This window comes from Dromaius novaehollandiae, chromosome 17 (genome assembly GCF_036370855.1).
Source record: "Dromaius novaehollandiae isolate bDroNov1 chromosome 17, bDroNov1.hap1, whole genome shotgun sequence".
NCBI classification, from domain to species: Eukaryota; Metazoa; Chordata; class Aves; order Casuariiformes; family Dromaiidae; genus Dromaius; species Dromaius novaehollandiae.
The window spans coordinates 10517971-10532044 of record NC_088114.1 but is presented as its reverse complement, the minus strand read 5'-3'; the positions used below and the strand labels follow the sequence as shown (position 1 = coordinate 10532044).

Genomic DNA, 14074 nt, shown 5'->3' with positions numbered 1-14074 from the left:
AGCATTTGGGTGGTGCAACCATAAACCTGACACCTGCTGCTCAACAGGCGATGAATGTCAGATGACACAAACCAAATGGTGGCAAGATTTCTGAACAAGTCTATTCTGGCTCCTGGGTTGAGGAACAGGGATAAGTAAATAGATATAACAAAATAAAAATATATACAGGCTTAACGTGCCATCCACATATCAGTTTGGAGAAGGTATTTAAAACCCCTTCGAACCTCTAAGCAAGTGAATTTCAGTTAAAGCAGAAGGTCCTCTGTGGAGAAGGAAACAAAGGAGGTTTGTTCTGTCTGGAGTTTTCCTATAAAAGGCTCTAACAGAAACAATTCTGGCAGTTTAAAAAATATACAAATCCAAAGGGTAACCTCCAGCTAGTCTTTCCTATTACCAACTGAAATATCTGGAAAGAAAGCAGGGAAAAAGCCCCGTCCTAACTCATATACCTCTCAGATATTACAGAAGTCAAATTATTTACTCCCCCAAATAAGCCTCTAAAGACCACTAAACCTCTATGGTCTTTTTCACTTTAGAAGATGAATCTGTTTTCTTGGAAACAGTGAGTCAAAGATATATTAAAATTCCTTCCAGCTACCAGAAGAAATCCAAAAGGGAATTTATACTGCAAATAACATGTAAGACCTGTGTGAAAGAGGTATAAAGTACTGAAATCTAGTGCTTCACTCCAAAGCTCGCACTAATTCTGGTGACCACATTAATACTATGCAAACTACTTTCAGCCATTCCCTAAGTTTAACACTGCCGGCGGCTGGGGAGCATCCCTTCTGCCGGTGCCTCGTGGTGCTCCTCTCGGGCCACACCGCTGCGGGGGGAGCAGGGAGCTGGACAGGCCTTTGGTTTCACCACTGTTTTTACAGCACGTGCCCGGGGCATAAATAAGCAAAATTTCTGCCTTTTACAGAACTCTGAGAAGAGCTACAGAGTAGAGAACATTTTAAAACTTATGGGGAAATCTGGTTATTCACATTTAGCTGCTCCCATTCTAAGTGAGACCATATATTTTAAAAATCAGTTGTACAAATATTTACTCAAAACTAATCAAATCATATTTTTTAGGGTGAACACTTCCTTTATATAAACTTTACCTGAAACTCCTGTCTGAAGCAAACTACTCTACGATCTACCCACATAATTAAATGAAATCTTCATGTTCAACTTAGTACCAAGAGATATCTGGACAACTCACTTTTAGAAACCTTTCTGACTTTTTAGAGCCATTTATGACCCTACCTAAGGCTTAGTTCATACCACTGGTGAACTGCGAAGTTCCACAACGCACATACGTAGGCTGGAAATACTGGAAATACTTCAGTTTATTTATTCAGAATCGGCAGAACAATTCCAGAATGCTTTTGAATGCCGCTTGCAACCAACTATCAGTGCCACTGCTAAATCCATGATGAACAAGTCCTTCCTTGTGCTGCAGACAGGCTTGAATATAAACAGACTTAAATATGCACATTATTTAAATCACCCAATCCTAACCAATTCATTAATTTGTCGAGGGGAACAGAGAGTTTGTAAGGGAACAGCATTCACTCTCCCCTTCTGTCAGTTCTATAGTTAAAAATAAGTATCCCATTTAGTAGCAAACGTCTTAATGATCTAAAGCTACTATGTGCCTGACATCTCGAACTAAAGGACAAGACAGAGAAAACATTTTAGTTGTCTTTATGCCTAAAATTAAACCATTCTTTTCTGAGCTTGCGATCTTTTGATACTCACAGAGTTATCAGGCAACAGCCTGCCACTTACTGTCTCCTGCTAAAATCTAAGTCTGATTTCCTTCCTACATATCCAGGACAAAGCAATTACAGAAATTACTCATTTAGTTTTCCTCTACAATATGAGAAGAACTTCCTCTGGAATACTGAAAAATGACTTCAGAAGCGTTTCCAATTCTTCCATTCATGACACTATCCATCTTCAGTCATTCCCTCCCTCCAACATATCCCTCTAATATTAAAAACTGCATCTATCTTCCAAATTTCCTCGACAATACCGTCACCATATGAACCCTAGATCAAGATCCCACCCATCAATTTTTCCATCTTTTGCGAAAGGGGAGGTAGGAATGTTTCCGAGTCTCTATCCCAATGCTCCTTTCCAGCACAAACATAAAACATTCAGCAAAGTTGATCGGAAAGTTTCAAAAACTGTATTTTGAAAGGCTATACTTGCACTTTACTCTCTGGAAAGGGTTTGAAGAGTTGTAGTTATTGCTCACTAACTGTTGATCAGAGATGCTTTGTAAAAACCAAGCCACACGACTGAAGACAGTACAATTAGGTAAGAGCACAAAATACTGGCTAAATTAGGCAGACAAACACATTACTGTGTGAAGTTAACGCTGGCCTCACATTCAAGCACGTAAGATCTATCAGGTAACCGAGAACAAAACCTGACAGTCTATTTGCATTCTGTCAACTGTCTGAACTGCTTCATTTAAATAAATATTAAATACAGAGAGAGTTCAAGAGAAATCTAGTAGCTCACCAGTCTGTGCAGTTACATTTTACTTACTATTAAGTAAGGATATTTAAAATTCAGCCCTGCTCCAAAACCCAAACCCATTCGGTTGCAAACATGATAGGTGTATCACCTGGACTCTGCCATAACCACAGTCTCTAAAAATCTGCAACACTGTCATACGTATTTGAATGTAAACTGACCAGTTCATTAGAACTTTTATAGCCTTTACAGATGTTTGCAAGACACCCGATCTGCAGTATACATACATTCAACTAAGATGACAAAGAGGAAAATGAGATGGAAAAAAACTAAACAACATTAGACTTTTTTTTTAATAATGGAATATGCATAAGTATCTTTTCTCCTATGCACTTATTTGCATTTTACTTTCTACTTGCTTTGGCAGTGGAGCTGGGTCTTGACCTTCAACGCAGTTGCACTGCCAGTCAGTGATAGGTCTCTCCTCTGTTAATTGTGCTGTCTTACAATAGTTTTACCATTTGCACAAACAGGGACAAGAATGACACCAGCAAGTTCATTTTCATTCCCTAGCAAGGTCTGAACTTCAGCCTACGAGGGTGAAAGGTTTCTGAGTCAACCCATTAAGTATCTCTAGTCTCCTGACACCTCTTTAATTTCTCATTTTAAAAGATGTTCCTAATTATGTCTTTTGGGATTTGAATCAGTACTTTCCTTCTAACAACAACAAAAAAATCACATTTCTTTTGACAGTCCAAGCAGATGCAGTGACATCTCTTGTCAACGGGCTTTTGCCATCAAAACTCAGAAACTTTAACTAGTCTCACTCAACAGTTGCATACTTCAGCCACTGCATACACTAAAATAGGCAGCAGAAGAAAAGATATTGGGCAGCTCACACTAACATTATTTCAAAAGAAAAGAATGTTTACATATTTAACAATTACAAAGGTATCTGTTTTGGATGACCTGGAAGTACACACATAAGAATACAGTGCTTTTGCGTAAGTGATGCATGACGAACTAGAATAAAAATGCATGGACCATCACAGGACGGTGGCACAGGAGCAGGCAATGCCCTGAGCACCCTTCAGTGAACAGCAAGGAGCAGCTGTTACATCTCTCAACCTTTTCTAATACAGTTGTAATGCAGACCACTAAGACAGAACAAGCAGAAGAGATTAGTGACAGTGATCTCTAAAAGCTGGAAAAAGAGAAGCTTAGGCCTTACAAGGCAACTAGTTGGGAGAAGAGATGGTATCTGGCCATTCACTAATTGAGAGGCAGGTCTTTAATTTTCAAATTCAATGTTCAAACTCAGCTTTGCATGACTGTTCCTTCCTTTGCTCTTCACCCTGGAAAAGGCTGGCTGTAAAATCATTGTAAATTTTATTTATTTATTTTCTGGAAGAAAAAGAAAGCAAAGCTCCAACAAGAATTATACATAGAAGACTGCCCAAGTTTTAGACTGAGAATATTTGGGATGGAATTTTAAGCATGGTTCAAAGTACCATAGACTACAGCTATAAAACTGAACCTCTGCTTTAAAGCAGAAATGCTCAGTAAGTACTACAGGTCATCAGAGAATTTTATTCTACAAAGTGGCTTGAAAGAAAAGTAACACCACACTGCATGAAGCAAAAACAGCTTGCTTAATTTAAACACAATCATACCTGTTCCTGTTCCAGTTGGATCACCTCCTTGGATCTGCAGAATTAAAATAAAAGTCATTACATTATGTGTGAAAGGTATTAAATACAAGTCATAAAAACCAATTCTGCTCAATTTTCTTCCTTCTGTATTTTGTCACGTTGACAAGTTAGAAACAAGGAAGCCATTACTACTCATTTGGACCTTTTTTTATCAATTGGCTGTCATCTCCTACAGGACTTATCCAAGAGCAGAATGACAATTTCATGAAAATAATAGGTCTCTTGTGGGTAAACAGGGAACATAAACAGTCTCAAATGGGTTAACCAGATCATCCCTTCTATTACATGCTGGGTCCTAACTTGCTTGATGATGCATTGGTTCTGAAGCCTGAAAAGGGTTTACATTTTGCTACCAATCCTCCAGATGATGGGAAAGCGGGAAACGGGATATGGAATATTTTCTGTATTTGGGTCCATATTTCTCAGCATCATCCTCATTATCTGCAGTGGGAAAAATTCCCATGTGAAACTGATCTTTCAGCAACAAAATTAATCACTGTATATGTATGCAGGACCTACAGAAACAATATTCTAACGCTATTAGAAGGAACACGACATGACTAGCTTGACAAGTAGTAGCACACAAGCACAATTTAATTGTGAGTTTAACTATGAACTGAGATACACAGTGCTGTCAGAAGAAGAAAGCTTTTTTTAGGATGACAGGATGGAATGTAACATTCAATGACGTCCCCTGAAAGACATGCACTGCCTCCAGGATCAAGTTGTTAATTCCTTTGAAAAGAAGTTACAGAACAGCTACAATATCCCAAGCTGCCTGAACAGTACCTATGTAAATAAAGGTTATCTTTCCAGGCCTTCTAATAGGCTGCAATAGCAGTAAGATGCATCAAGAACTCATCTCTTAATAACATCTGACAGTTGTTTATACAAAGCTAAAAATGTATCAGAAAAGCCATTTACTAGGTATGCTGAGTAACCAAATCTAAATTTCAGTTCCGAGAATTAAATCTCCTGATACAACACATGTTTTGTCAGACTATCAAAATGAGTTAGTAAATGCAGCTCCCCTAGAAAGGCTCTAAACTGCTGCTGAAGGATCAAAGCTTGGTATCTTCAAAAAAGCTTGATATCTTTATAAAAGCTGCTATGTGCTCACAAAATCTGATTAAACAAAGCCTAACGACTTAAGTTCATATAGCACTGAGTGCTCCGGTCCAAATTCAACCAGTTGTGCATGGTGATTGTGGTATAGCTACTCTCACACTCAAAGTTGAACAGATGCTTAAAATGACCAGTAAGTCTGAATACAAACTGTTTATTGCTGCAGGATGGGTTTCGCTCATATGAGAACATCTTTTGCTTCTTTCTGCCAGCTGTGCTTGATACCATACATAAACCAGTGGGTTAAAGCTGTGTAAGGATCACAGCTACACGTTGAAAGCTTAGGTCTTTGACTACCAAAGTCAACTTTCTGGTTCACTATGTGCTCTTTAACCCCTTCACAAAGCCTGGGCACTTAGTCCTGGATCGCTTTCAGGAAAGGATGATCTGATAGTATCCAACTACAACAATGTGAAACAGAAATTCAGCTGTTTTCTAAAACCAGATTTCACCTGAATGGGACTTTTAAAGGGCCACAATATCACTTATCCAAATTAGCATTCCTCTTTCTCTCTCTCTCCGTCTGTTCATTAGCCACCTACCCACAGCTTGGGGAGGATAACAGGAGTCTTGCCAAGGCAATGACTCCCAAAAGCTTAGTCTGGAACGCCAGCAAAAGCTCTGCTAAATGCAGCGATGCTCCAAGTGCCAGTAGCAGTCAGAGAGAGTTGTTAGTAAGACCCTTAAAGTACAAAGTTAGTAAGTAAGGTCAATCCTACTTCTGAAGGCATATTTTTAACATACATCTACTGCAAATTTTTATGCATGGAAGGAACTGACACTTAATTAAGCTATATAAATATTTTGAGGACATCACTTATTGTGCATTACACAGGATTTGTTCAGTACTTACCACAAAATTACGAATTGATCTGTGAAAAACTGTTCCATCATAATAGTTTTTCTTACACAGTTTGATAAAGTTTTCACATGTTCGAGGTGTCTGAAAGGCAAACAGAAGTTTTACTTAAGCAATACCTTTAGAGAATCAAATTGGTCATTAAATCGTTTATAAGAATCACTTTTCATGTGTGCATCTTACACAGAAACAATCATGCATGACCTTTGAAGAGGAATGAATCTTCATCTACAGAAAAAATATAGTATGTGCTATTTTAAATGTATACTGGAGAGACACACACTGTATTAAATAAATCAAACTTAGACCTCCCAGTTAGTGCAAAGAAGTGCTGAACTCCGTTTCAGATAACGTGATTTTCACAAGAACTCCCAGTAGATGTAATGACTGTGAAAGCTGGAAAGCTCGGAGACTTCCAAGTAACTTAGCCCCAGCAGTGCATCTTAATCCTGTTCCAAAAGAGGACTTCTACCACCCCAAAAAAGTTACTTCCCAGAGTAAGAAAGGACCTGACTTCTCTGCTCAGTTATTCCAAAGTGAAGCCATTGAAGCCAAATGGGAGAGAAGCATTTGGTCCTTTTCAGTGCTTAGAACTAAAAATAGGACTGACGCCACAAGTCCCCATTTTGAAAGTGGATTCATTGGGGGGGGGGGGGCAGGGGGAGTGGAGGAGGTGGGAAGACGACTTGTTTTCAAAAAAATCTAAAAAAAAAATAGAGACTCAATATACTGCCCATTTCTCACTTGCTTTTACAGTGTAAATTAAAGCTATTTATTCTATTTATTTGAGATAAGCCACAGCATTCAAATATTAGCTTTCAAAACCTTTACTGTCTACCCTAATTATCCTGTACAGGATATCTCCTCTCTGCAACACTAAAATATCTTTACATGTACCAATGCAAATACAAAACACATGTATAGAAACAGCATGGTTTCTATATTTGGGCATGTTTTCTAGCCCCACTGTGGATTATGTGCATAAATATGATCCAATCTTGCAAATGAATTCATCTAACTAATCCGAGTTGTTACAGGCCTTAACAATGTCCTTATTGTGGTATGTGCCTGCAAGTAGAGCCCCAGCATGAGTGGCAGGGTCCGTGCATCAACACACACAAGACTTGGAGCCTCCTTCTCAAAGATCCTGATTCATTTTGCACTGACATGACTTCATGCTTGGTCTGTACCACTAGCCTGAAAACTGCAGAAAGGTGCAGTGCACCTGGGCCATTCAACTTGAAGTGGCTCAGAAACACAAAAATAAAGCCCATGGATCTATTTTAAAAATAAGGTAAGTCCAATTACAGTCATTTAAGGATGAAAGAACCTCTATCCTTTTAAAAGCAGATCCATTCAAGCACTCACCCTCAGCAATCCAAAACTTCAAATTTCTGCTCCATGTCCTCATCAGAAACACATTATTTACACTGAAATGTCCCTTAATTATTCAAATGCTACATATCATTGCAGCGTTAGAAATAATTCCTTAAAATGATTCCCTTTTAGTCATTTCACACAGATACAGAACAAAGTTATCAGCTACCATAACTAGAAAAATAAACTAGTTGTAATGCAGTCTTACACTAACTCTAATCTCAGATATTTTATGTAACTTATTACTGGGTAAAAATGGTAATGGTGTTTGGTACAATGCCACTTAGGCATGTATTTTTGTAACATCCCTAGGGCAACTTGTAAGTAAACATATTCCATGAAAATTGCTTCAAAGCAATAGGAAGTTTTTCCAACGGTTGCAATGTTTATACAAGACTTGAAAACTTTTCTTTGAACTATATATATATATACACATGCTTGAAAATTATCTTTGGATATAACATTTCAAGTAAAATTCAAATTCTGAAAAATCATTTGTGGAGAGCATGTTTCCCTTATAAGACAATATCATAAGTCTTCATCCTAATGTAGTACTATTAATTACCACTCATGAAAAATGTCAATAAGGATAAAAGTAAATCGAAAAAATGTCTTTATGAATCAGAAATGGAATCGGCAGCTTTTTACCTAAGGCTCTTTATCTCATGAGAGCCAAACACTCTTTGGAAACAGAGATACAGTTAATAAGTTCTCTGGGGGGAATACAGCAACCTGTAATTAATTTTTAAAGAAAAATGAAATCAGGCGAAAGACTGAGTCCCTCAGGAATACATACCAAACTGTTTTAAACTTGCACAACATTGATAACCATACACAGATTTCCTATTGCTTTTAAAAACATGATTTGTAAAATATACATAAAAAAATTCTGACTCTTGTAACGTATTTTTTATGCGGGACCTATCCGGACCCTTCTCTCAAAAGGGGTTTCTAGTTGTTACATCTTTTCCCAGAAACAAGCTTTTATATGCAACTGCTGAAATATAATGCAGTACACATGCAATTACCATTTTATTGCAAGGTTTTCTTTAAATAATTGCCACCAAATTGGTTCCCATGGTCACCTTATGCATCATACAGATACATTTGGCAGGTAAACAGCTCCTTCGCAACATTACCATTTCCTTCTACGGTGCCTTTTAATAGGGACACAAATAAAAAGATCTGTATTCAATCAGTAATAAACCCCAGTTTCAGTCATGTAGTTGATCTAGACTATCTGGCTCAAATTATCTGATTTAAATCAGAGCAGTTAACGTTCTTGCCAAATCTTGCACTGCCGAGCATATTTCAGGGACTTTTTTAGGCAACATCCTGTCCAAAGCAAGAGCAAAAGGCCTGAGGTTGGAGGGGAAGGTGTAGCGCCTCAGGAACGAAGTTACTTCTGTATCGACTGTATAAACACAGCCGCTCTTTGAAGTCTTTGTTCCAGCTACAAAGACTGATGACAAATACACATAAACAAAAATGCCTTTGTTATTTGAGTGTAAGATCTGGTGGAAGACGACGGACGAGCCGCCTTGGAACGCAGATCGCTCTGCTCCTTCAGCGACGTCCTCCCCAGCACGGCGTCGCGCCGCTCCCCGAGGAGGCCCCGGCACCCGGGCAGGCAGCGAGCGCAGCAAGCGAAGCCCAGCTGTTATCCACCACCGACTCCGGGGTCTCCTTCTAGCTCCGTCTGCTCTCGTCTCAAACGGACAGCAGCAGCAACAGTTAACTTCTCTCTCTTCATTCTTTGCGTTAAGCAGGAAATGACTTAAGTTATTTTAATCTGCCAACAATGACTCGGACATATATTCAAGAAAGCCAAGGTAAAAATGCCACTTCATTTTGTAATCCTGCATCTGCAAGCCAGCAACAGAAAGGTTATGTTTTAAATCTACTGCAATGGTTTCTCACAAGGATGCAGTGATACTCCCAAGAAGTCAGATGTAAAAATTATGGAAAGCTTTCCTCTCCAAGGAGCGTGGTCTTTAAGGACAGCCCTGAGAAATCCTCCTCTACGCGCAAATAAACATGGTGCCTCTGTATGATGTCCTTCACCTTAGAGACACTTCCACTCTCCTCAAGTGACAAGCGGTAAGACAGACAGCTCTCAGTTACACTAAAACGAGTCTCCTGCCCCCTCTCCTGCCCACTTACTTTGTAGATGTTGGTATGACAGACAATTGTCTTTCAACTGCTGAAAATTCACACCAAAAACAAGTGATAAACTTTTAATAAATCCTTTGAGGCAGGAATCCTCAGAAGAGCAGAAGTATAATTCCAGAAGAAGACCCGAATACTTTGCTTGGATCATAGACACATATATTTAATGGGGAAACAGCCCAAGGTTTTCTACTTATGTTTAAGCCTCCATTTAGCTAGAGCACTTAGTAGATACCATGACACAGAAACACCAGCACTCTACCGACTACTAGGCCTGGACAAATATTTAATGAATTTAAAGAATTTTTAAAAAGACTGCTCCTAAGAATGAATATGCAAACACAATAGGGACACGAAGCTGACTGTGAAATCATGGATACTGGGAAAACACTGAAGAAAAGTTAAAAGAAAAAAAAAGAAACAACAAAAAAGACTTATTACTATAAAGTTCTAGAAAACATGCAGTTTTTATCTTGTTTCACTTCTAAGTATCAACTGGGCTGATTTTGTTTTCCTTCTTCACACAAAGGGTGACACCAAACCTTGCAAGATTCATCTCTCTCACTGCATCCTAAGACTTGAGGGGAAAGACCAAACAAGCCAGGTTACTACGTGATTTCTCACTGTATAGATCTCCTTTCTCATCAGTTAAAACAGGTCATTACAATTTTAAAAGTGAGTTTAATTCAGCCTGTGCACTGGACAGCTGCAGAGCCAACCAGGGGTAGACGAGAACCGCGTGGCCCTCCTGTTGCCAAGGTGCAGCGGATGGGAGAGGAGCAGAGCTTCAGCGTTGTTGCTATGACTGCAGGAAGAAGGCTTTACTATGTGAAGAGCTAATCATTTCAAAGTGCTCCATCCCTTGAGGATCTGCATGAATCTTAAAGAGAAATTTCACACCAAACATCCAGAAGCTGTCATTTGCACATCTGTGTAATTTTCTTGTGCTAATTCCACCTCCCTTTATTTCTTTTTGTCTTACTGAATTGGTCTAAGTGTAGTTGCACTAAACTGCAGAGCCTTGATACATGTCCATTCACCCTATGTTTCAAAGCAGAAATAATCTGAAATAATGAGAAGCTGGTTCCTCATGAATTAAAATTACATTCTTTACACTACAGCCTTTATCTTATCACAAAAATGCCAGAATCCCGCTACTAAGAGGCATGGACCAGTGATGGAAATTTCTAAGGCTTCAGACTAAGCCTGCAATTTTTTCTTATGTAGACCTCTTAAAATGCAAAGCAGATTTTGTTTTGCTTCAGTAATTTTTTTTTTTTTATATAAACCTAGAGCATTTTTGCTTGTGCAAGTGTTCATCCTAGCAACTCTTCCATAGCACGAGCTATAAAGAGATGATCTGGGAAGGCATCGACCCAGTTCTGCCCATCCCTTCTGCCAACCTATCCTCAGAGCCTACCTGCCCGGCAGGAAAGCTGCTCAGCTTTATTCAGGGCTTACTGAGAGGCACGGTTGTTACAACGGTACAAGAGCAGGTTCAGAAATCACCATCCATCAGGTGGAAGTGTCTGTTCCCTCCTGTAAGCCACAGAAAGAAACTGGCCACAAACATTTTCAGTGCAATTCAATGCAAAACACTGCACCGGAAGGCAATTTAAACCACCCTATTTCGCTTTGCACCAAACGGACTAGGAGCACGGTCCATTTCTGTCTTAGAGCAAAAGGACAAGATCCAAAACTGCACGCAGCCCACTGCGGAAGCACCGGGGGGTTTCCCGGGGAAGCCCAGGCAGCTCCCCGCAGGACAGATGTGTATTCTGGCTCTGCTCCCGCGCTCCGGCAACAGCTGCCCTGCGCTCCAGAGGGGCTGATCTGGTGACAGGTCGCGGTGGCAAACACCAAGAACCCGTACCAATTGTGGCTCGATTCAGAACAGACAGTTCATGTGAGCGACACCAATCTCACCAGTCTGATCCCACAGCACGCAGACACCTTCGGGTCAGTCTGTGAGCTATGATCAGAGGAGCGCCTTGCCAGGGAGACGAAAGCATCGGGGCACGGGGGGTAAAACACTTCGCTAGACTCTTCCCAATATTAAAAAAGAATTGGAAGCAAACTATGTCTCGGGGAACAGGCTGCTGACTCCATAGCAAACATTTGCCTCTTCTGCTACCTCAAAGCCTCACAGTTTGCTCAAAACAAACAGCAGAACTACTGCATTCTCATTACACCAAAAACTGCAGTAATTTAATTTGCTGTTTAGCAAAGACTCTAGGAGATAGATAAATTCCACTTTTCAAAAGCATTTTTTCCAGCGTGCTGACACTAATGAAAATGGTGCAGCCACTGAAGACTTTCTCAAAGACCAAGTACGATGCTAAGGTTAGACGAGATGCCAATAAAACACACACACTCTAGTCGTCTTTTTCACTTTTTAGCAAGTACACGCATGGATGCTACATCCACAAAGTTAAAAATGTTTTAAATATTAGCTCCTACTTGCTTCAGAGCACCCAAGAAACAACCTGTTAAACAGCAGAGGCTGTGAACAGCCCTTCCAGCGCAGACCACAACGGAGGGCAGCAGATCCGTCTGCCACTATAGCACATTCGGGGAAAAAAAAAACCACACTAGGAAATGAATATATCCTCTCTGACAAACATTTTACCTAACTGTTCTCCTATTGGGAAGCTGACAGTTTTTCGGTTGTTTTTTTAATTATCAGTTTCTGTTGACAAGAACTCTAAAAGATGAAAACTTAACTGTTTCTGCAATGAAATATTTTGATGAAAAAATCTGAAATAAACCATATACAACAGAGACTGATAATTAGCCCCCTAAAACCATCCTACTGACTGAACAAGACACTGGTATATCATCAGCCAAATATTTGCCAAAGGCAGCGCTTTGACGAAGCAAACAGCAAGGGAGCAGAAAGGACGTCAAAATCAGAAAAAAAAATGAGAGATTTTGGAAGACAGGGGAACATGGGCATGCATGGAATCACAGGATTTTTTTAAACAATTAGCTTCTTTCCCCCTAGAAATGGATAAGAAGTTTACAGGCTTCCAATATTTGGAGCAGTCCCTCCCACAACAGGATAGATGATTTCAAAGAACAGGGGCTGGATTACACCTTTATAGATCACAGGCATATTTAATAGGTCACAGGGCTTCAGAAGATCAAAACATCAGTGTTTGTGGAATAATGGCTTCTTCAGATAGTTATGCCACGACATCACCATTAAGCAGAGCTCGGCAGCTCCTAAAACTGCAAAAAGCATTTGTGGAGTGCTGGACGGAGCTCTGCAATCCATCTCGCATTCTTCTTTGCTATGCCAATTTGCCCTTAAACCTTAAGGTACTAAACCCGAGAGAAACAAGAATTTACAAAAACTGCTGTGCCAATTACAGATTAGTATTCAGTTACGGCTATCAGCACATGTTGAGCCACCAGATCACTATGCCACAGTGACTTCCATAAGGAGAACTTGGAAAGGAAAAAAGGGAGATAGCACACCAAAATCTGTTCATCACTTTGACAGGGACTTCTGGAGCATTAGTTTTGTTATATATTTCCAAAACACAACAAAATAAAAAAGTACAAGCACTAAATAAGAAAATAAATAAGAAAGCCTCAAAGAAACCTAGAGGCATAAGCAGGGTTGTTTTTCCCCTTTTACAGGTGCAGAGATTAGGAGTCTGTCTAGTCTAGTCTTAGGCAGGGCTTCCGATTTGAACACACAGCTTAGGTTAACTGGGTAGCTGCACTCCAGCAATCAGGCGTCTGTGATACATACACGCTGCTGCCTGGGAATTCAAAATTATGCCCATGTTTATTATGCACTGTGAAGCAAAAAATGGGATGCCTCTAGTTAAAAACAACAACAGTAAAGCCCAATATCCAAGTGACATGGCCCCATCATGCAGCAAGTCAATGGCAAAGGCCCAGAATTCAGGGGCTACTGGCTCCTGCTTCTCCACTCAGTCCATGAACCCATGCTGCTTTTGTACTCACACATCCAAGTCAATTTGAGATATTTCACAGGGTAAAGCCTCCATCCTCGCTTAGCAGGCTATCCCATCATCTACAAAGTATAATTGCATCAATATAGTCATTAATACAGCAGAATCCCCACAGATGATATAGACAGTTATTCCCAGCAGCATCTTGGTTAAAGCAGCTACAAGAACTCCAGACTAGGAAGATCACAGTATATAAAATACAAAAATACAAGTGATATTCATTGCCTTTTATCAGTTATTTCTTCATAACTTATTTGTTTGGCAATACATAAGACCAGAGCTGAAAGAATAACACTTGTTGGATGCTGTTAAATCATCTGTACTAGCCAGAATGACTTCTGGCAAGCAGAATTTTTGTAAATTTGTTTCCA

General features: G+C 39.7%; 1 protein-coding gene across 1 annotated transcript in view; it reads right to left on the bottom strand.

Annotated features, from left to right (window-relative positions):
* The window catches only part of PPIL2 (peptidylprolyl isomerase like 2), a 78468-nt gene that overhangs the window by 23643 nt on the left and 40751 nt on the right, over window positions 1–14074 (bottom strand). Inside the window, exons 13-14 of the mRNA XM_064522134.1 lie at window positions 6166–6255; window positions 4149–4182 (exon numbers count right to left, since the gene is read on the bottom strand). Of these exons, the coding sequence (XP_064378204.1) occupies window positions 4149–4182; window positions 6166–6255 (124 nt within the window). The remainder of the gene's footprint in view (window positions 1–4148; window positions 4183–6165; window positions 6256–14074) is intronic.